This window comes from Larimichthys crocea, chromosome III, assembly GCF_000972845.2.
Source record: "Larimichthys crocea isolate SSNF chromosome III, L_crocea_2.0, whole genome shotgun sequence".
NCBI classification, from domain to species: domain Eukaryota; kingdom Metazoa; phylum Chordata; class Actinopteri; family Sciaenidae; genus Larimichthys; species Larimichthys crocea.
In genome coordinates, this window is record NC_040013.1 from 47,379,589 (window position 1) to 47,402,157 (window position 22,569).

General features: G+C 39.1%; 2 protein-coding genes across 2 annotated transcripts in view; one reads left to right on the forward strand and one right to left on the reverse strand.

Annotated features, from left to right (window-relative positions):
* Positions 1-568: 568 nt before the first annotated feature.
* On the reverse strand, positions 569-5,950 carry fbp1a (fructose-1,6-bisphosphatase 1a). Its single transcript, XM_010747967.3, has 7 exons — positions 5,645-5,950; positions 4,757-4,919; positions 4,164-4,256; positions 3,329-3,469; positions 3,096-3,233; positions 2,840-2,959; positions 569-1,298 (listed from the first exon to the last, which is right to left on the reverse strand). The coding sequence occupies exons 1-7, from the start codon at positions 5,812-5,814 to the stop codon at positions 1,107-1,109; spliced, it is 1,017 nt and encodes a 338-aa protein (XP_010746269.1). The 5' UTR covers positions 5,815-5,950; the 3' UTR covers positions 569-1,106.
* A 2,474-nt stretch (positions 5,951-8,424) lies between these two features.
* The window catches only part of kank1a (KN motif and ankyrin repeat domains 1a), a 56,239-nt gene continuing 42,094 nt past the window's right edge, over positions 8,425-22,569 (forward strand). Inside the window, exon 1 of the mRNA XM_019263536.2 lies at positions 8,425-8,775. The gene's annotated coding sequence lies outside the window, so the exon portion shown is untranslated. The remainder of the gene's footprint in view (positions 8,776-22,569) is intronic.

The following is a 22,569-nucleotide window of genomic DNA, read 5'->3' on the forward strand; positions in this document are numbered from 1 at the left end:
ACAACAGCAGCTCAAGTAAGCTTTAAAGGTCATAAGGGCTCTGCGAGCTTCCACTAACCTTTAGTTTAAAGGGCAGCTCCTCTGGATAAAGTATCCCTTAACTTATGTAGAGAGTACATTTTCCACCTCGTGATAAATATTTTATTTTTATTTTATGGTCCATACTCTAACAGAGAAGGGGGGACCTTAACGCTACCTGTCAATTGGCAAAAAACACAATAAAAGTTGGACAGAGAGTATTTGTTTTTTTAAATTTTCAAATCTTCTAAAAATCATGCAATAATATCAGTATTCTTTTGGCCACAATTATCTTGTAGTAAAATCTGATATTATAACAGCCCTAATCTAAAGACTCAGTATTTGCTTTTTCTGTCCACATAATGTAAACTGCTGCATGTTTCTTGCAATATTTACTTTCCTGTAAAACACAAAGACTGCATCTAGAACTTCGTCATGCCATAACAAAAACATTTCAATGCACACACAAACTGCACTACACAACTACACACACAAAGATGTGACACTGTGACAAAAACACATTTTAAAATGATGAAAACACACCGTCTTCTTAGACTCATGTTGATTTATTGAGACACTTCATTATTCCAACATTCCAAGCTGTTCACAGAATAATAAGGTTTTGTTGCATAGAGGTTTGCATTTGGTCCTTCATGCGTAAAGAAAGTATGTTCATTATAATCAAGGCACAATTGGAGGCAAAGGCACAATTGGAGGTAAAGTGAAGAGGAGGAGTCTTTATTCAAGTGCAGGCTAGTGCATCTTTGTATTTTGGCACATTTTTGGTAGTTTCTTGTGGAATGTGTGCGTTATTTAGCTTATTAGCCACAGTAGAGCTGTGATGGTTTAAGTCAGCTTTCTAAAAATAGAATATTGCTGGTATGACACAAAAACCTTGCAACCCCAACTGAGAAAATCCCCAGATATTTTTGTGCTTTAGAAACCATTTTAAAATTCCACATGATCAAAAATGCATTTACATCAAGCTCAAAATGAGGCAGACTTCCTCAGTCCTGTAAAAATGGACAGTTTGGAGATTGGAGGTTTTTGTTTGACAGTGATGGTTGTGAGAGTGACATGATGCACTCTCACTTCTTGCCATGTTTCTTGCAGATGGCGATGTACTCCAGCACATCATCGCGGGAGCCCATAGCCACAGGAGCCCGCTGATGAATGCTGTCAGGCTGGATGTCCAGGATGGTTTCAAAGCCGGTGGAGGCCATGCCACCCGCCTGCTCGATGATGTAGGCCATGGGGTTGCCTTCGTACAGCAGCCGCAGCTTTGAAGAAGAGCAGGAGTTTAGTTTCTTGCCATAATATCAAACTCTCCAAAATGAATATTGTAAATCAAAAATGTTAATGTCAGTTTACAAGGCTCTGAATGGTTTAGTACGTTCATACTTAGTTGACCATCTCACCCTCCCTTATACTTATAGCCTGTAGAAAACAGCCTCAGACTTAAAACAATAGTCCAATAACCATAAGAATATTGAAATATTGCTGCCCATCAAAAGATCTCTTCCTCAAGTAATCTTATTATAATTTGTATAAAATTACCTCTTTGTTAGTATTCATCCACCACAGCTCAAAACAGAAACATTTCCCAGGGAAACAAACTAAAAATAATATTTGAAAGACACTCAAACTGCTAAAGCCTCAGATTAGCTTCAGAAAAACTCCAGCACAGAATGAGTACTGTGGTTTTTGTCTCAATCATTTATATTTATAAGTGCATTAGGATGAGATGTCTTAATGGCCGGTATAAACAGGAAAAACCTATTTTAACATTCATATGGGCACCTGACTTGTCTTAAGACAGACAAAAGTTGTCTTAATCTTTAAGACTAGGAAGTACAGAGAGAATGGCTGTAAATTTCTGTAAATTCCTTGAAGAAACACCGTAAAACTTTCAGCTTTTACATTTTTGTTGCCTTGAGAACTTTTTATTATATTTGTTTCCAACTTTTCATCTAAAAACTGAAAAGCAAAAGTAAATCTAATGTCAGCACTGAGTATGATAAATTGCATCCAGGCCTTTTTAATTTAAGTGACAAGATCTTTCATAGCTTTAAAGAACATCTTGGAGACTTGTTTAAAAAAAACAAAAACACAAGTGCATGTACTGTATTGATTTGATTGACTAAATTAAGTCACTTATTCTTGCAAGCTCTTAAAATGAAACAGTTTTAGGAGCTGTTTCTGTTCATCCCCTTCTCATGCACATTAAAGTGAGCTTCTTTCAACCTTTTTGAAACATGACGACATCATGGTTGGCATAATCTTACAAATACTGGAAGGATGTGAGGAGTGGAGACACAACGTTGTGACACTTTCTTCAGTATAGTCTCATGTTAAGAGGTTTAACAAACTGGGGGGGTAGGACTACTTATAGCCACTTATGATTAATGATGTTGTTAATAGGTTAAATCTTGTGATATTCTACACTATTCTTAATGTCAACAAATCAAATGAAAAGACCAATAATCCTTTTAGAGTGTCTCCCTACCTAAAGCCTAAAATATGATGAACATGAACACTGTAGTTTATTTTGAGCCACCCCACATACACTGTACCACAACTGTAAATACTTGCTAGCATACCAAACCCATAGCTAAAAATAAATTAGTCCAGTGTTCAAGGTTCAGGTCATTCATCCATAAATACATCACAACCAAAAAAAAACTACTCCTGTTTAAATAACAGTTGTTGTTAGTTCACCTAGGTGATTAAGAAAGTAAAGAGTACAATCTAGACCTGTTATGATTTAACACTGTATAAATTAAATTGAACTGAGCAGGAGAAAGCAACAATGGGACCGTACCTTTCCCTTAGGGCTCTTCACATTTCCTGGGTATAAAAAGATGCCACCGTACATCAGCGTTCGGTGGACGTCTGCCACCATGGAACCAATGTAACGGGCGTTATAGGGCTCAGTGCCATCCTACAGTCATTTCAAAATGTTGTATTAGTCAGATATTTACACTTGCTATGGACAAGATCTTATTTTGAAAATTAATTCAAGACTGCAGGCAAAGGTTTACTAATATTGCACACTACTACTCTGCTTGAAGGGTTACCTGAGGGAACTTCTTCTTCTGTAGGTACTCTATGACGGCAGGATCAAAGTGCTTTGCATAACCTTCATTACAGCTGTAAATCTTCCCTCGCTTTTTGATTTTTACATCCCGGTCAACCAGGATAAATTCGCCAATTGCCTGATGAACAAAAAAATTGCAGAAAAAATACTAAATCAATTTGCGAGATCTTTTCTTTTTAATGTGACACACAGGGCCTTCAAAAGAGTACTAACTGGGTCGAGCATGAAGCAGTTGACTCCCTGGCCGGTGGAGAGCACTATCATGGTGGCGCTGCCGTAGAGGGCATAGCCTGCTGCCACAAGGTCCCTGCCAGGCTGCAGGGCATCCTTCTCACTGGGCTCATCATCTGTGTTCTGAGGGAAACAGTATTTAAATCAAGAACAAAAAAAGTGACAAAAAAATGCAACATTATGCAGAAAAAAAGATTAAATTAAATTAAGTCTTCATATATCACTGCCAGTACACGAGACACAGTATGAGCACATTGCCACATCTAGAGCATGAGCTTAGAATGAGTAAAGAGTATGCAGCGTAGTTAAGCTGCACCTAATGGCCAAGTTTTCAGGGTCTGAAATGCATTTAGAAAGGGACCCCACACTCTCTGGAATTTCCCACTTAATTGCTGAAGTGAGTATCTAACTTTCTCCAGTTTTAGGCAGGATGTGATGTCTTCTAGCCATTGTGCATGGGTGAAAGGGGAGGCATCCTTCCACCTTAGCAGGATCAGTCGTCTAGGTAGGAGGGAGGCAAAGGATAAAGTGCGTCGTTTTTCTATAGCTAACTCTTCCTCCACTTCCATGGTTCGGTTCTCACTTGATGTTTAACACCTGAGAGAGTTTATTGAAAATTTTCCTCCAGTAATTGGTAAGGCTCGAACAGGACCAGTACATGTGAATGAGAGGAGCGTCATCTATAACAATGGAATACGGTTTGTTCATTTGAAATTGACCAAATGTGTAGATCAGTCTAAGTGATCCGCCTGACCTTCAAAGAGCTGGTGGAAATATAAAACCTTTTTATAATGGAAATTTTAACCTGTGTTAGTACCTTTTTGTAGACGGCAAAGATAGTTCCGATGGAGACAAGACAGTCAATGTTGGAAGAGCCGTCCAAAGGATCAAAGCACACAATATATTTGCCCTGGAAGAAAAGAACAAGTCGTAGAAGTAACTTATGCTGTCACCTTTGTTGTTCAAGGTGCCCTGCAGAGTTTTCTTATTAACAAATTATGTTAACGTTCAGTGTTACTCAAAAAAACATATTCTACTTAATAGGAAACATTTAACTGTACACTGGGTCAATCTGAAAGTATTTTCATAGAACAATTATTTGGAAAGGAACTGAAACTGAAACCCAGTTATATGACATAAGATCCTACAAGGAAAAGACCTGAAAAATAGACATTTACACAAACCCAGAGGAAACTGGATGATCCTGTTTGAGTCTGCAGACAAGTCATTTCAGATAAGAGATCCCAGATAAATGAAAGCAGATTCCCCAAGCTTGGCGGGGTCCAAAGAGACCTCAAACATCAGTTTTACTCACACAGTTCCAGGAGAGGCAAAGATCCCTCACTTTGTTTTAATATCTAGTCAACATTACGTGTATTCTTTCTCCACCAGTCACACTGATCCACTTACCCTTTTTTCTGGCTCTATAATGATGGCTTTTTCATTCTCTTCAGACACCAGCACACAGGAGGTAAAAGATGACTTGATCATGTTGATCATCAGATCATTGGACAGAATGTCCAGCTTTTTCACCTGGTCACCTGTCACATTGGTGCTGCCGGCAATGCCATAACTGAGAAGACATAAAAGATACAAAAAAAAAGTGAGCGTAAAACTGAAAACTCATGAAAGAAATTTAACTGTTAAACTTGTCTTTTCTCTGTACACAGAGTTTTTAGTGCACCAACAATGCTACTTTAGTTTGACTTTAGTTTCTGCATGTTTTCTGCACAGTTTTTTTTAGATAAGTTTGATTGGAACAAAAATAATTACTACAGTGCCCGGTTTAGAAACTGCAATTGATGCATGACTCTGCATTTCTAAACAGTTGCGGTGATTGAGTAAAGTATTACATCAACCACTAAAGTGAAGTCACAAACCAGATGTCTGCTCATGAAAACAAACACTGAATTGTCACATGCAAACTAAAATACAATAAATACTGTATTCATGGAAAATGTTATTTATGTAATAGACAGTTTATGTAAACATTTCTTTAAATGGAAAAGGTAAGATTGCATAAATAAAAGAGTTAACACAGCACTTAATATGTGCAAATGCAAGATATAAAACAGTGAAAACAATGGGGCAGTTATGCATGGATTCTCTTACAGGCTAAAGCATATGAATATGGGCGTGATGGTTTCAGGTATGCGCTTCCTGATTGGCGCACAGACAACCTGAATCTCCTGTTTTGTTTGTGCCAACGTGGATGCATGGGACTCAGTGTTCTTTATAGACACGTGCTGTATATAATTTTATAAAATGAAATCAATTAAATGACGATTGTTTACTCACAGGTGGGCGATCCCAGCTTTGCGCACAGCGCACGAGATGGCTTTCACCGCCGTGCACATGGAGTTCAGCAATGTTGTCAGCTCCCCGGTCCCTTTCGCTCTCCTGCCCTCCTCCATGACGAACCGGGTCACGGTGACCACATTGGTGTCGAAGGCTCCTTGGTCGGACATGATTGCAGATGGTCTCCTGAAGCCTGAGAGTGGAGGTTGAAGGAAGTGCTGCAGGACTTAAATGGTTTGCAATGCGGAACTTGGAGTGGAGGGAGTGAAGACGCATGGGCCAATCCAGAACAGCAGGAGAGGTGTGGCCCCGCTGGAAACACTACCCGCTTTGTACAAACAGAACTGGGCTAGTGATGAAATGACAATGTCATCAATAGAGGGATGTGACCAGAATAATAGACCCTGTGCATACCTGAATTCAGACTGTTGTTGTGCAAGACGGGTCGTGCACTTTCCAGCAGGTTAGAAAACGATAGTGAATGAACAGTTTCATAATTCTGACTTCTGATAGTGTGCATTCATGTTCCTCTTGCTCATGGACAGATAAACTTTTTGTTGTCCCAGATAAAACTCTGTTTTTGTTCTCAGTTTACCCATGGCGTGTATTTATAGCTACGGTATTATTCTATATGTATACACCCCTGTCCATATACTTTTGTTCTGGGGTTGTTTGTTTGTTATGGTTTGGGCCAGGTCCCTTATTTTAAACTCTTAAAGGTCCCACATTGCAGAAAGAGACTTCCTTTTTTATTATTATTATGAAGCAGGTCTAGGTGCTTCATAAATACTGTATCAAAAGTATCAAAATGCTCAGTCTACAGAGAAATGCACACAGGCCATATTCAGAAACTGTGCCTTTAGAGAAGCTGTTAGGGCTTCTGTAAATTTGTGATAAATAACTATAAAGTCACCGCCCTCAGTCATGAAGCCAGTGTGGGCCACCGGATTCACCATCTTGATTACCAGATAAAATTAACATATAACTCCATGTTGTTGCTAAAGCTCCAGAGAGAAGTGTTGACAGAGGAGATGTGAAACTATATTGAGATGTTTTTTGGTACTTAAAACCCATATTCTTATGAATATCATAACTTCAAATAAAACATGAAAAAAAAATGCAAACGATGAGACCTTTAATGCTACAGAATAAAGTAATGTTTTGTGGAAGAGCATGCTTCCAACTTCGAGTCAATATTTTGTGTTTGGCACTTTCTGGTTTCAACATGACAGTGAAAAAATAGAAGAAAGAAAAGTACTCAAGCAAATCATATGCTCCGGCCTGTAACTTGGCTGACTGTAAAGTCTCAAGGTTTCATTTTCAGTACAGCTGTTAGTCTCAACCAATCTCTATATAATCAAAGTCATTGCAGATTAAGTTAAATGTATTTCATGTGGGGTTTTTTCTACATATCTATAGCTGTCATCTTATTTTAAAAGTTACATAAGATAAAGTCCCATGGAGAAAAGCTCTGAATAAAGGACTTAAACTGGATGATCCTGTTTCAGTCTGCAAGTCATTTCAGATAAAAGATCCCAAATAAATGAAAGCAGGTTCTTCAAGCTCAGCGGGGTCCAGAGAGACCTCAAACATTAGCCTCACTCACGCTGCTTCAGGAGATATAAAAAGAGTGTGGAAAGACTGCGTTATTCAGAACATTTACTAAAGTAAAATAACTATCATACAAGCCTGCTTAAAGTGAGAACTTTAGAAATATTGATGAATTAATGTGTACATTGCTTAAATGTTGAAACTGGTAAAGGTGGAGCTCATTGTGTGACCACTCTGGAGGATGAGAAGTTAAGTTAATCTACAATATTACATCATATTTTATAAACTGATCATATTTTATATTATTAGTGTGAATCTGTAGAGTAACTTGAGTACAACATTTGCCTCGTAAATGCAGTAGAGTATAAATTGGTATAAAGTACAATTGAATTTCAGTGCACCACTCGAGAAAATGTACTTTCACCATTGATTATAGTGAAGTTAGATAGATAGATAGATAGATAGATAGATAGATAGATAGATAGATAGATAGATAGATATACTTTATTTATCCCAGGCTGGGAAATTATAGTGCAGCAGCACTATACTATGAAGCAAACTATACATAATAAAATATCAAACAAGCAATAGTAAATACGATAAAATAAAATATATATAATAAAATATATTTTAAACGACACATAAACCTTTTTCTCTATACTCTATAATCACATCACAATATCAACAGACTGTTTACATTTTCTCAGACGTTGAACTTGTTGTTAAAACAAATAGTCCACAAGGTGGAGGTCTCGGCCAGTCAACCTCAGCTGGGACGCTGACTCCGCTCTGTCCCAAATTCTGTTACTATAATGACCATTTATCTTGTAAATAAAACACTGTATAGCTTTACATAAATGTAACAGTGTGACTGAAACACATGTTTGAAAACCCGAACCTGCGTCAAGACACAGAACAAGAGTTAACATGGTTCAAACATTTACTCACGTTAGCACGCGTTTGTTGAACGTCACAGAAGATTTACCGCCACAAGCTAAACATTTATATACTCAAATTAAAAGTTAATAAGAGCTTTTAGTGTCTTGACTTCTTTCAACAACATTAGAGAAAGTGAACAGAAATAACCAGCAGCAGTTAACGAGTCCTTAGAGGCTATGTTGTAAGCTACATTTCTGGTTTTAGTGCCAGCATGATGTGTCAAAGTGCTTTAACTTTTCTCCAGGACAGCAGCAGAGTGAGCGTCGTGCCTGCTGAGCTCTCTGTAGCTCGGACAGTAAAGTAGGCCGAGCTCGCAGCAGGTAAGCTACACCTGTAGCACTGACTGACCTTCATATCAGCTTTGAGCAGACCGGGGCTCGTCTGGGCACCGACTGCGCATGACCGCGGGTTAACAACTTGCTGCTGGAGCGGACAAGTACAAAGAGGCTGCTGGTGGTGCAGACGGGACGTGTCGTACGCCACGGGGCTAAAGTACAACCTCGTACAGTTTGACGTTAAGTTACGACTTACCCGGACGATTTCTCCTGCCAGAATTTGACTCGAAGGACAATATATTGAATAAAAAGTGAGGAGGGGTGCATTCAAGTCCAACAACAGCTTTGGGAGACACTTGGCGTCGGGTGAGTTAAACGCTTTGCAGTCCCAGAGAGCTTGTGCTTTATGTAAAGTGTATACTTTTATAGTATAGTAAAGTATTTAAGCCTGTATATGTTATGTTTGTGTGTTTAGACAAGCGTGCATGAGTTTGGAGTTCAGTGTGTCTTCGGTGCATGTTCTGGGTCAGGTGGTCCTGCAGCGTTCAGACCAGACAATCCCATGAAGCGCTGCTGCTTAATCAGGATTAAGTTTAAAGTCATATGGTGTTCGTTGTACCTGCTCATTGTGATGATCATTGTGATGATCAGGTGTCTTTTTTTCCCCCCCACCCTCCGACCAAACAAATCATGTTCCCACCACGCGAATGTTGTGGAAGTGTCTCACATGCTGCAGTATGAGGTTGAACTTTGAGCAGTGTAGGGAAATGTGGTGCGTTCAACACGGGAGGCGATGCTAAAGTCAATTTATTCCTTACATTTAACGCGTGGGTCTTATTACTGCTACTTTTTTATTGTTGTTGAAGGATTTTGCCTCTAAACCAGTGATTTACCATGTGATTTAGTAATCCCTCACTATTATATGATCCATACTGACTCATGTTACCATGTATTTGTCAGCTTAAATCAGGTTTCACCACAGATTTACATCCTCACCTCAAAGACTGATTTATTTTTTCAATATACTCATTTTCTCTTTCTTTTACAGCCTGAAACAGTACAATGAGTGCTTGACTCTTAACAAAAGTGTCTTTATGGGCCGCTGAAAGGGACTGTCATCAACTTTGAAATGTTGCACACAGTGTAAATGAAGCCACTGTTGGTTATATCTGGTGTCAAGTCTCCAAACCATACAGCAAAGCTAATTCCAGCCCTCTTTTGATTTGTACCTGTTTTCTCACTGTCTGAGGTTGGCGCAGGTCTGATGAAAGCTCTACAAAAGTTGTGGGGAGCTAAAGCATTTTAGGCTCAGAATAAAGGGGATATAGACCTGGATGGTGGTCCCTATTGTGCTGGTGAAGAGCTAGGATCAAATGGAGGTCTCTTCATCTTTTGCTGGGCTCAGAGGCTTTTCCACTTTTTTTCTTTAGAGATAAAGCGCTGAATTGATATGTCAAGGGGAAGAATATGAGCTCTGTGACAGTGCTTTAATGAAATTCTTTGGCTTCCAGTGTGGCATTTTTGGCATGCATGAATCCATTTTTCTACACTTGGGTATAATAAGAATAGAGATTACAAACAGTGCTTTCATCCAGGAGACCAAACAAAGCAGTCCTTCAGACACGAAAGTACCAACCTGGTGTGGCTTTGGTGAACCTGGTGATCTTTTGTTGAGTCAGTTTGGGAAAATATTTCTCTAAATCACTTTAAAAAACAGATTTATCTTATGATTTCCCCAACCTCATTATAATTCAATACAGTACGGGACAACTTGTCTTGTTTTTTTTGTGCAAGATTGATTTTATGCCAATAGTTTAAGATGTGAAATCAGTGTTGCAAATCCTAATCAAACCATTGCTGATTACAAAAAACAAACAAACACAAAAAAATGGATATGAATACCCATTCTCCTGGCATATAAGTTCCAGTATTTATAATCAGACCACACCAAAGTGCTTCAAAAGCTTTGAGCTGAATTCTGAGCTCAATTTGACTGCATTGGTTTTAGTCAAATAGTGCAACTAATAAACTGGTAATTTATGTCCATGTGCCTTTTTATCAAGTGCCCTAAATGGGGAATGGAAATCCTTGGAAGACATTGTTTTCCCCTCAGCTCAGTGGTCCTTGGCTATAGAGCCAAAAGGTTTGTTTTGGATACAGCAACCAGCAGCTCAGTCTTGTTTTTGTGCTGCCTTCATAGTACACAGTATACGGGACATTAGGTTTTCAAGTACAATTCTGCAGAGTCAGTAACTTGAATCCTAACGCTTAATTTATCCATTAACGATTTTTCTTGCAGAATAATTCAACAATTTTGTGTGCCAAGTTAATTATATAACAGTTCTTCTTACTACAACTTAAAGGACCAGTGTGTGCAATTTAGGTGGCTCTCTTTACAGGATATGGCAGAAATGGAATATAAAATGCTAAGGTTGACATGATAATGTTACAGTACTAGTAGAAACAATCAAAACCATAGCAAAAAGAAAAAAAGTCACTCGGTTTCATCTGTGCAGCCATGGGCTGAAAATGTGATTGGAAGTACTTTTTCCTTCTGTACTTTTGATACTATTGAATGATAGTATTGTATCATTTTAAACATGTAAGTATTGATATTCTTGATACTTGACAACCTTAAAATATGCCTCACTATGTATGTATTTATGTAGAATGACCTGAAAGGAACATCATTACATCAATATTTATTTATATATATATAATTTTTTTTTTTTTTTTACCTTTTAGAATGAACCTTTTATATCTAAAGATGCTGCAGCTGGTCCTCCTCCACAGAGTCTGCCATTTCTACCCAGAATGGACAAACTACACCACTGGCCCTAGACAGGTCCTTTAGCATGTTTTGTAGCCACTGTAGTGTCTCCTTTATAATCCGAAACTACACAGCTAGATACCACTATATTCTACACACTGGTCCTTTAAGGAAAGCACGAAATTAATTAATTAATTGATTAAACCACTGGTTAGAGTTATTGAGCATAAATGCAGCACACTGTTTTCAGTGTATAGGCTACTCCTGTGCCCGTTGTTTATTTCACTGACACTTCTGAGCTCAGACTTGCTATTAATGTAACAAGCTTAGTGTTAAATCTGTACATTGTTCATGTCCTCCAGCAACACATGGAGCATTCCACAGCCTTTCAATGGTTTCCCACTCACACATAAGCAGATCGGCGGGAGTACAGCCTGGCGTCGGTTGGTACATCAGGATTAGCGGCACTCTTGGTCTGCATCATCAGGCTGGTCATTCAGCTTTTGTGGCACTTATGGCTGAGGTCTCTCAATTAACACCTTAGTGAGACGACCCTTCTGTCCACATGATCAAAGCTGGGCCTCCTGCTCAGATGTGTCACCCCCGGCCTCCACCTCCCTGTGATTATGATTCCCATCCCTCCTGTGTTTGTTTAGAGGAAATGACTTCCACTCCATTGCCCTGTCTGAGCGGGTTGCACGTCAAATCTGGCCCTGCTTTGCTTGCGGCTGTACAGTTTTTGTGGAATCCTTGCTGTGGTGTTTCCTCTGTAATTTTATACAGAGGGGGTGCTGGGTTGTAATTTTAGTTTTGGTTGAACATCTGCATGTGTCTGTTCCATTTGTGCTTCTTGTGCATGTTTGGATGTTTAAAATGTTTTTTTGGCTATTTTTTTATCCACATTTGTACTCATATCTTTTTTTGTTTTTCTTCTCTGTGAGAGCTACACCCTGATGAAACCACTCTTACTGGTCTCAGTGTTTGACTGTGGAGGTGAAGGGAGTTGTTACAGCTGTTTAGGTCTTAAAGTGTGGGATGAAGACCTACATGAGCTTTTGGGACTGCCCTGTTATTACAATATCAAACCTACTTTGAATAGCAGATCCACTGAAGCGAAGCAATCAAAAAGTACATATTTGATGGAAGCTGAATCTGTTTTTGTGAGACGTCAGATCACATTAGAAATCACAGAAGTATCCTCTGTATGTACAGACCTATAAAATAGCTTTTTAAATGGAGGACTTGTTGAATGTAATAAACACAAAAAAGGAAAGTCAAGCTTCAGGGAATCCTCCTAAAAGATTTCCAGGGGCCCAGGACAGCTGCCAGGCCAGCCCCACATTGTTTGCAAGTTTGCTAGGAAGTCATTATTAGAGTCATCAAAGCTCTGGCAGTACTGCTTGAAAATCCTTTTAAATAGTGCTTGCTGGATTTAGAGGCTCAACAGAGTTCGAGATGACCCGAGGTAGAGCGGGAGGGTTTTGTGTTGTGTTTTAAAAAGCTGGATTTGGCTTTTTCATGCACTCATTGGCATAATATCCTTACATTCAAGTTACAGTGAGAACATTTTGATGCAAAGATCAAATGTGGAACGTTTTTGAGTCGTGGCAGAGTGAAAAGATCATTTTGAATACTTGACCATGTACAGTACTTGCCAATGTATTGTACTGTTTACCTCATCGAATATTCATTTTAGGTATGTAGAGCACAAAATTATTTATCACACCAAATGTTTTTGTATGGATTAACCAAATGAGATGCAAGATGCAGATGTTGGATGCACAAAATTTACTACTTGACTAAGGAGTCACACAACAACACTTTCATCAAAAATGTTAAGGTAAAATGAAAGGTAGCTCAGGCTCAAATAAAACATAGGTGATTGGTAGGCGATGAGATTTCAAATCGTCTGGCATCACATGACCGAGGATTTCTGAATTAGTTGCTTGAACGTCTGTTAACAAATGTACCCCCCTTGATTCATAGACAGGCCTCACCAGAAACAATGCTCTCCCCTTGGGTTGGGTCACTTTCTGGTTTTGCTAGTGCGGTCCGGTGTCTTAGCTTGAACCGGTTTAATGTTCTTACAAACCAACAGGAGAGGTTTGAGCAACCACAATGTCTAAATGTTTTTGATGGCCTGTTGCATTAGCTAAGTTATACTAGCCTTAAAGGAGCATATAAGGTTAGCCAACCAACCACTCTTTTCTTGTTTAAAGTACCGGATCTTTAAGCAGTATTGGTAAAAATCTTTTAATCTTAAGGATATCTGTCCCATTAAGCAACCAGAAACGAGACAACTTACACTTATCCAGCCAGGTCTCTTGGACAGTAGACAGTGCAGTAATGTTAGTGTTATGTCTCCATGTGTTGGTTTGCCCTCTTGCATGAAAAGTTTTTCAAATTTAAATAGTTCGAAACTATGAGTTTTGTAGAAAGGATAATCAAATGTCAGATTTGGCCATTTTTGACAGGACTGTGCACTTCACATTTCCCAGTGCATAAGGAAATGAAGTGAAAAGCAAGACTTTTCATTTTAAGAACCCAACTTTCAATATACCCAAGGGCCTTTTGTGTCCAAAAATACCTTGATGAGAGGAAGCTGTTGTCTTGCTGATGGTAGACTTGATAACCTCTTTTTGCCCTTTAAGGCTAAACTCCCAGTCATTTACATCTGCTGAGGTTGTGAACTGAGTTAATTGAAATTCTCTGAAACTTGCAAGTCAGCTAGTGCATCACATTAAATAACACTATTCTTGATCTGTAATGTTCCTTTCTTGCAACCTGAGCAGACTTTGCTCCTGTTGAGGATCTAGTTGTTTTTAACCATATGGAGAATTGTTAGATGATTCAGTCCTGCGTGCTTCAACATGTGTGAGATTTCTGTTGGGGGGGAAAATTGTCACGGTGAACATGAATAAGTCAAGGTATTTCTCTGTGTAGCTGGGATTAACCCTGGCTAAACCTTGAAGTGTGCTTCACAAAGATGTTTTGTTTCCTGGTATGTTAATCCCTTTCTTTCATTCATGCCTCCTCACAGTCAAGATGCACTCTTTATACCAGATGTTTATTTGGGATAATTGACTTTTGCAAATGAATTTAATTTTAAATGAGTCGTGAATTGACGATTATGATCCTGGTCTTTCTGTTGAGTTTCTGTTCATGTGTTTTGAGCTACTTTCCTACATTTTGCAAATCTGATGTGGACAGTGGATAGATATTATAACCTACCTTTCACAAACTTTAAATTAAATTAATTACACACTGAAAAGATGCCCTAAAGTAAAGGCGCTCTGCTTGATAAGACTTGCTGTAAATATTGACCACAGTGGGGAGGAGTGGCAGAAATCTTTATTTATTTTATTATTATTATTATTATTTTTCTAAATTATTTTTAGGCAGGTAGAGTAGTGGTTGCTGGTACAAGTTTACCTACATACAAGGTACATGGAGAAAGAAAGGCACTCTTAAAGTCAGAACTCCAGCAACACGTGTAGCTTTAAGATTGCACTAAATACTTCCTTGTGTTGGGGTGCTTTTTCGGTCTTGTGCACAAGCTTAAACTGCTCTAATTTTTGCGGAAACCACTTGAATTGGTTGTTATGAGCCGTTCTTGCAAATTAAAAAGACACAAGAAGCAGCTCACAGCGATGGCAACTCTTTAGTCGGCGGTGACTACGATCCTCACTACAAAACTACTAATTTCAATTTTCAAAATAAAACACTGTGCAGATTCCCAATTGCAAAAACAGACAAAACAGAAACAATTTAACTATGTATATAAACCAAAGAAAAATACAATAATCTGAGCAACTTAAACAAAATCTAGAGGGCAAAATGCACCATTTCTAAAATGCTCCTGATGGGCCATAAACCACATGGAGAATAGACCATAGCAGTGTCGTGGACATCACTGAACCACGCCTGCTGAAATTAAGGTGAGATTTAACTACAGTGAAAATATACTTTTACATGATGATCATCAAACCTACTACTGTCAAAATGCTGCTTCATAAATGAAGTAAGAATCACAGACCAGCTGCATCAGGTAAAGGCTTGGAAGATATTAATCTGTCGAAGGAATAGAGTGTCATTTTACACGGTTTCTGCTGTCTGTGTACATACTTTGGGTGACATCAGTAGATCTGAAGTGCTGCAGACACGATAGAGATCTGCAAAACCCTCAACACTCGTATTTACAAATGTTCCATGGCCGCCTATGTCAGAAGCAAGTGTCAGTTTGTAGAAGCAGCTCACCCTCGGCTTGTCATTATCCCCTCAGTACTACTTGTGAATGAAAGGCAAGTTGTCTGAAAAAGGGAGGAGTGAAAAATCCCGCCTGTTTCTTGTACGTTAAGCAGGACAAGGCAGGTGCAAAGGGAATTCAGGGCTCAGTTGATACTGTGATAATCCCTCAGCTATGCAGGCATGCACAGACTTTGCCTGTCAAGCTGAAGCATTTCACAAGAAGGCAGTTTGGGCAGTCTCATTCAATTTAGCCAGAAAGGCTCATCAGGAGAGCTAACCAGCACAAATAGGTGGCATGATAACCTTGTTTACCTCATTTATAAAAATGTTTTATTTTGCCCACAAGGCTTTTTTTCCCTTCTTCTTTCAAGAAGCTTAAGAGATGCAAAAGGTGACAAAAAAACAACAACCAGTGATCAAGCATACAAAAGAATGGTTTTCTGGTGATGGAAATTGATTAAAATTGGCAAATATTATTGGATAAATTTATATGTGGTATGAGTTTGATATGTGAAGCAACATACATTTGGCAACAGATTGGCTTGGAAAGTTCTTCAGCTCCTAGAACTTTAGTTTTTATAACGAATTGTTCAATAATCGTTGACTGTTGAAAACAAGGTAGACTAATTTTGGAAAAACCTGGAAATAATCTATGTTCTCTGGAATTTTTTTTTATCATTTGGATTCGCCATTGTAAACGTGGGTGCGTAATTTGTTTGAAACTCCACTGTTGGTAGGTTTAACAGATGCAAAGCAGAACGGGAACATTCATTTCAGTCAATCTAGCCTGCTGCTGTTGGGTTTGACATTCGAACAAGTCGCCTTCAGTGAGTGCACCATTTGAGCATGTAGGTGAATCTATGGCGTCTTTAATTAAGAGAGTAAACCACTCAAAACGTCTCTTCTTTGTATGCTCACCCTTTGTGAGCTTAAAAGGATACTGCGGGCAGCAGAGGCCTGTAATATTGACCAAGTAGGGGTGGGCGATATATCGAATATATCGCGGCTTGTTCTACGTGAGATGTATGAAATGGCTATATCGCGACTAGGGGTGGCACGGTACATGTATTCGTATTGAACCGTCACGGTACGGAGGTCACGGTTCGGTACGTGCATTTTCACGGAGACTACACGATGCTTTTTATAATCTCTTCCACGTCGGAGAAGCAAAATCAGCTGTTTGTTGTTGTTGTTTTGCCAAGACGCGCCCGGTGTGAGTTGACGCAGGGCAGAGGACGCAGCTAAAACGTGGTGCAGCCGTTACTAATCTAATAGAAGGGTCTACTTGAATCATCATACTGATGTTATTTTTTGCATCAAAGGGTTGAATTTAACATTCATAGTGATTTACAGGAGAAATATCGAGATATATATATATCGTGTATCACAATATAGCTTAAAAATATCGAGATATTGGTTATAGGCCAGCCCTAGTACCAAGTGGTTCACAGGATACAACTCCTCTAAAGCCACATATTGTCATTTTTACATTTCTGCTCATGTGCTGGTTAACCGACAAGATCTTTTTTTAATTAGTGAGCTCAACTATTCCTTCTTAATCTTGCATCTTTCTGTCAATGTTTTAATCAGTCAAGTCAGTTTTATTTATACAGGCCAATTGCAGTATTTGTAGTATTTAATGGTGGAGGTGAAAATGTTGCCATGTGTGGCTTTTTTTTTTCCTGGATGCGCCCCCCAATTTCTCCACACTTCCATTATCCTCTACACCACAGAAAGAGCTGCTGAATTTGTCTCTTGCTAGGGATGCCACTGTTTACGGCTGAGAGAAGCCCAGAGCCTCGGCCCGCTGGTCACCAGACTACTCATATTACAGTCTCCCTCACTGGCTGGTATTGTCAGGTTACAATATGTGTGTGTTTGGTGTCTGAGCGGCCGTGTTGTGATTGGCTCATGCTCTGCCGTGTGAGACAGCGCCGGGTGACGTCTCCATGTTAATCCCTCATTCCTCCCTGGGATGTTTTCTCTCCGGTTGTACTGGGAGCTGTCCCTGAGTTGCAGCTGAAGGGAATTGCATTCACAAAATTACTTAGGAATCTTTTTGGGACCTGAGGAAGGTGAGTACGAAATACTTTTTGGACTTAGTAAGTAAAAGTCTGCAGTTTCTACAACAAGTACAACTGTTACATTGTTTTCTGTAGATGTTTTAATTTTTGGATTCATATCACCTGTCGATGCAAACACGTTTTTGTTTTCTTCAAGTTTTGCATGCTCAGTGTCGTCACGGAATGTAGCATTGATCTCTTATCTCCATGCAAAACTTCCTGAGTATGCAGGAAAAATGCACTTAAAGCATACATTACACATCTTGTTGTAAATGATCATTGTGCCAGTGTCAGTGTTTTTTTATTTTATATGATTATCCACTATGAATATGCTTTTATTTTTTTAAACTCCTACTAGCTTGTTGAATGGAATGACATCAAACTTTACTGTAAATATTTATCTGATTGCTAGTATGTGTTGGACATACTGGAGAGCCAGAGCCACACTGTTATCTGTGTAATGGTGTGAACTAGTTCTAGGGTCTAGTCAGGACTTTGGAGTGAGGGGGGTGTCTGTTTTGTCTACAGCTGCTGCTGTACACATTCCCGTTGAAGATCGAGTCACTCTGACTTCCAAGGCTGGAATGGGTCTCTAACTTTTAGGCTGGGATGTTGCAGTGGTCTTAGGGGTGCTTCCACATTGAACCTGTTTGTTGTGGTTCAAACTCTGGTGCATTTGCCTCACATGCACTGCACTGCAGCTCTGCAGGTGCCTGGACATTATTTGGAGGAGCCGTATGTGAGAACACGAATGCGTTGCACAACGTATTTAACGTATTTAACACAACATGCCTCCCTGTTCGAAGTCCGTGTGAGCTCATGAATGAACAGAACAGGTCATTGTCTGTGAGTGAGTGGACGTGTTGATGATGTTGCACACTGTGTAGCTGTGTCGATTGTTTTGTTTTCGTTTTAGACTGTCTGCCAGCCCACATCAGTTTTTCTTTTTTTTTTTCTCTCACATTTTTTTCAATTCCTTCACCATTTGCGTCGTTAAAACATCAGATTTCCACACAGTAAAAGTTTACGTCCTACTGATAGTTCATTTATAAAATCCCAACACACCATGTCACGCTGCTCTCAGTTTCTGTCCCCTCTCTCTGTGTTCATCACAGTCATCATTTTGAGACTTTTAAATCCTATTTTAATCACGTGGGTCCATGTACAGATGATAGGGATGGGTTTTGAGAACTAATACTAATCAGGCAATGGTTCTGCTCAGTACCAAAATATCAATTAAGCTCCTGGACAAACTCTTCTGCTTTTGGTATTTATGTAACGTTGCATAACAGTTAACAGCAAAACGTTCATTAGTGTGGGCCCACTTAACTAAATTGTGATGATGCCGTCTCAGCACATCCTGTAGTCATGACATCAATCCTACTTTTCTGAATTATGTTAGTTTACTGTGACGTACATCATGATAATATTTAATGTTTTAGTTAATATATTTAAGTTCCACTGATCACAGTGACAAACTAGCAGAGTCAGGTGTAGACACACCTACATAAAACTTATGTAGGTCATACATAAAACCTGTCTGCAGCTACATGCCTTTGATTCTGTGTAACAACATCTTCCCGAAGAAGGTCGGGCGTTTCTCCGAAAATTGTTAAACTGCAGCAGTAAATTATTTCCTCTTGTGGTCAGTGGGGCTTTGTTTACAGTGGAGATTGACTCCCTGGTGACACCGGTGATCTTATCTGCTGCGGTTAAAGCTAATGTGCACATGAAGGCCTGCTGTCAGCACGCCACATGGAGAGCGTATTTAATATGAGGCTGCTTTCACAGGAAGCCATGTTTCAACATCCTACATTAATTATAGTGGAAAACATATTTGAGATCTATAATGAACACAAAGATGTTGAGTGAGTGTGAAATGAGGAGCTGCTTTTAAGTTTTTGTTGTGCGTTCAGTTCACTTGGAGGATGTGTGCAACGAGTGAGCGATGTCCACAGTGTTTGGCTGTGTGACTTTAGTCCTCATCACTGTGCCGTGGTGAAGTCAGCTTGACAATGGCGCTGCACCCTCTCAGGTTTCAGTTTCCACAAAGTGAGGGGCAGATCACCATGGCAACACTGTCCACAGGTTCCCCAACCTATCCCACGTTTCCCCTCTGAGGAGTCCAGAGCACAAGGTCGCTTCCTCTGTGATCAGGCCGAGGCAAATTATCACAAGAATTGTTTTTGGTACAGATTTTAATAAACAAGTTTTCCATCAAGAATATCTTTTGTAGCTTTTTAATTTCAGTGTTTGCTTTTTGGCCTCTGAGGTGGGAGTCCCTACATTCAGTATATACATGTGAATCTACTGGAACTGTATGTAAGAATCTTAAAAACTGGATTTAGATCCTTTTAGAGAGAGAGAGAGAATACAGGCTGTATATACTTGGCCTATGAAGCAGATTCTGATTATAGTCGAGCCTCAAATTTCACCCACTGTGAAACACTATACACTTAGTATAGTAAATGAGCACGCTGTATTATGCTTTAATTATACCTGGAGTTACGTCCACGTAACTTGGAACTTTTTTTCGCAGTGGAATGTGTTACAGAAAAGGAGAACCTCATCTCCAGCAGCATCAGACTTGTAGGAGAAAACCCAAGCAGGCAAAATTGTTTTGGTCCTCGTGTAGTATCTGTGTATCCACTGTAGCCCTGCTGTATTGTACTTTTTTGTTGCATAACTTCGCTACACCTCTTCTTCTAACAACACTAACTGAGGAGACTTTGTTTTCCTCTTCTTGCTTGATGCTCAACAGTTCAGTCTCCTTTGTCATATTTTCATTTCATAATGTGCCAAACATTTTCAACATGTGACAAATCTGGACTGCAGACAGGTCAGTTTAGCACCCGCACTGCGTTTGCTATTTGCATATGTGCAGAATGTGTTTGTCATTGTCTTAGTGAAATAAGCAGTGCCACCCCTGAAGATGACAACGTCTACTTGGCGACATATGTTGTTCTAAAACCCTTTAGCAATAATGGTGCCGTCACAAATGTGCAGATTACCCATCATGCCGTGTGCACTAAAGCATCCTCCTCCTCCTCTCTTTAGCTCAGTGCACGTTGCTGATCTTCAAACATAATTTCAAATTTGGTCTCGTCGGGCCACAGGACAGTTTTCCACTTTGCCTCAGTCCATCTTAAATGAGCTTGGGCCCACAGAAGGCTGTTTCTGGATCTGGTTTACTCTCTGCATGCTCAAGTTTCAACTGTCATTTATGAATGCAGTGAGGAACAGTGGGGTTTTGATATTTTGTTCATCAAACTTTGTTTCTATTTACATTTTACACAGAATGAAAATTTTTTGGAAACAGGGTTGTAGAATAAAATGGCAGTGTTGGAGATGATGAGACGTCTCTCACACAGCAGAACAATTACTATAAAAGTTTTGATTTTGTGTTTTTGTAACACCCTGCAACATAAACTGGTGATGTGATAACTTAATTGAATAACCTTGTTGTTAGGGACGATTACTGATCAAGATACTATATTGTATCAAAGTAATATAACTGCCATTGTGTGTGGTTTTGTGTATGTTATGTGTTTATATCTCTTGTCATACTTGATTAGCACTCTGTTGAGAAAAGTAGCCTTCACTTACTTGAAAGATGACTGTCTGTTGGCTATCTAAAAAAAACCCAAAAACATTGACCTTAAAAACCGTGCATTGTAATCATAACATCAGGTGTCTTGAACACCTGCCTCAAAAGACGGCGGTGTGCCACGGGAATGTTTTCTGCACAAACGAGTTTAACAAGCTTCTGGATGTCAGCCTGTTTTGTTTATTCAAATAAGAGATGTTCTTTTAATAACCAGCTCTAACATTTAAATTGTTTGAACACAAGGCAACAGTATGTTTGTAGAACAGGTTGTGACATTTATTATAAATTATTCTAATCATGTCGTTTAAATATAGAAAAAGCCCTACCCAGCAACCTTTGTCTGCAATATGGACCCTAGTCCTCTAAGCAGGCATGGTAACTGCCACCAGTCAGCTAGCTCCTGTACATTTTCATTGAGCAAATATTTAAAAGACATTTTAAACAAAAACACCTCAGCTTTTTCCCACATGTAATGAATTATGTTAGACCGTACTAGTTTATCAGTTGTTCATTGTTTATCCAGCTACCCTCCCTTCCTCTCTTGCCTTGCTGTTTTGCATATAGGGACATCTGCCACCAACCCACACCACCAGCGAATGCTGATTGTTCTGCCCCGCAGCGTTGCTGAAATAATAGCGGAGCACGGGTCACCACTCAAGTCAATATTTGTTCATGGACAGCGCCTTCTGGATAGGGGGTGTCTGTTTATTAGAGACAGTTAGTGATGCTTGAATTTATAACAAAGACTTGCATCACTGCCAGATTTAAATGTTAACCACACTCTTTATTATTTAGTACCATTTCTGAGCTAGAATAGTAGAATTTCTTTTACTGCCAAGTGAAGTTTACTTGAAAGTACGGCTATGACAGTCTTTCTTACCATGGTGAAACATATGCCTGCAGTTATGTGGCCATAAACCTGCACAGAAATAGAAACAAATCAACAAATTCAATTGAAATGACACTATTTTATTGTATTATCAAATCCTCATGACAGTATCTGTACGTTAAACCTTTACTGCCACTAGTTTAAGCAGTTTTGCGTGCTAGTAGCAGCCCTGTACTTAGCCCTGTTGGTTTTCACCTGGGTGCATGTTTAAACAATAATTTTCTACATGATTTCTAAACTGATTTTATTATTGCAGTGATTTTTTTTCCCCCCTCTAGCTAACAAAACAAATCTAACTGTTATCTATTACTTGAGTTTTTATATCACAAAATGAACTAACTGTCTAAGTGTCTTTAGCAGGCCAAATCGAAAACAAAGGCACAAAAATCAGTCAAAAATAAATAAATGCATTTTTAAAAAATCATTAAAAGTTACATATGCATCACCTTACAGTGCAACTCAAACAGTATATTTGCTTGTTGCTGTTTAAAAACAAACAAAAAAAAACATTTTTGCCTAATGAAACATTAGTTTTTATGAGTGATAAAAGTGACGCTGAATAATTTTGACAACACTGAAAGAA

Bases quoted from the DNA above. Each gene is read 5' to 3' on its own strand.
- fbp1a (XM_010747967.3), bottom strand. From the start codon at position 5,814: ATGTCCGACCAAGGAGCCTTCGACACCAATGTGGTCACCGTGACCCGG. The intron at 4,257-4,756 runs GTAAGTGGATCA...CTTTTCTTCCAG, and splicing joins TTATAGAGCCAGAAAAAAGG to GGCAAATATATTGTGTGCTT. The intron at 3,234-3,328 runs GTTAGTACTCTT...TTTGTTCATCAG, and splicing joins ACTGCTTCATGCTCGACCCA to GCAATTGGCGAATTTATCCT.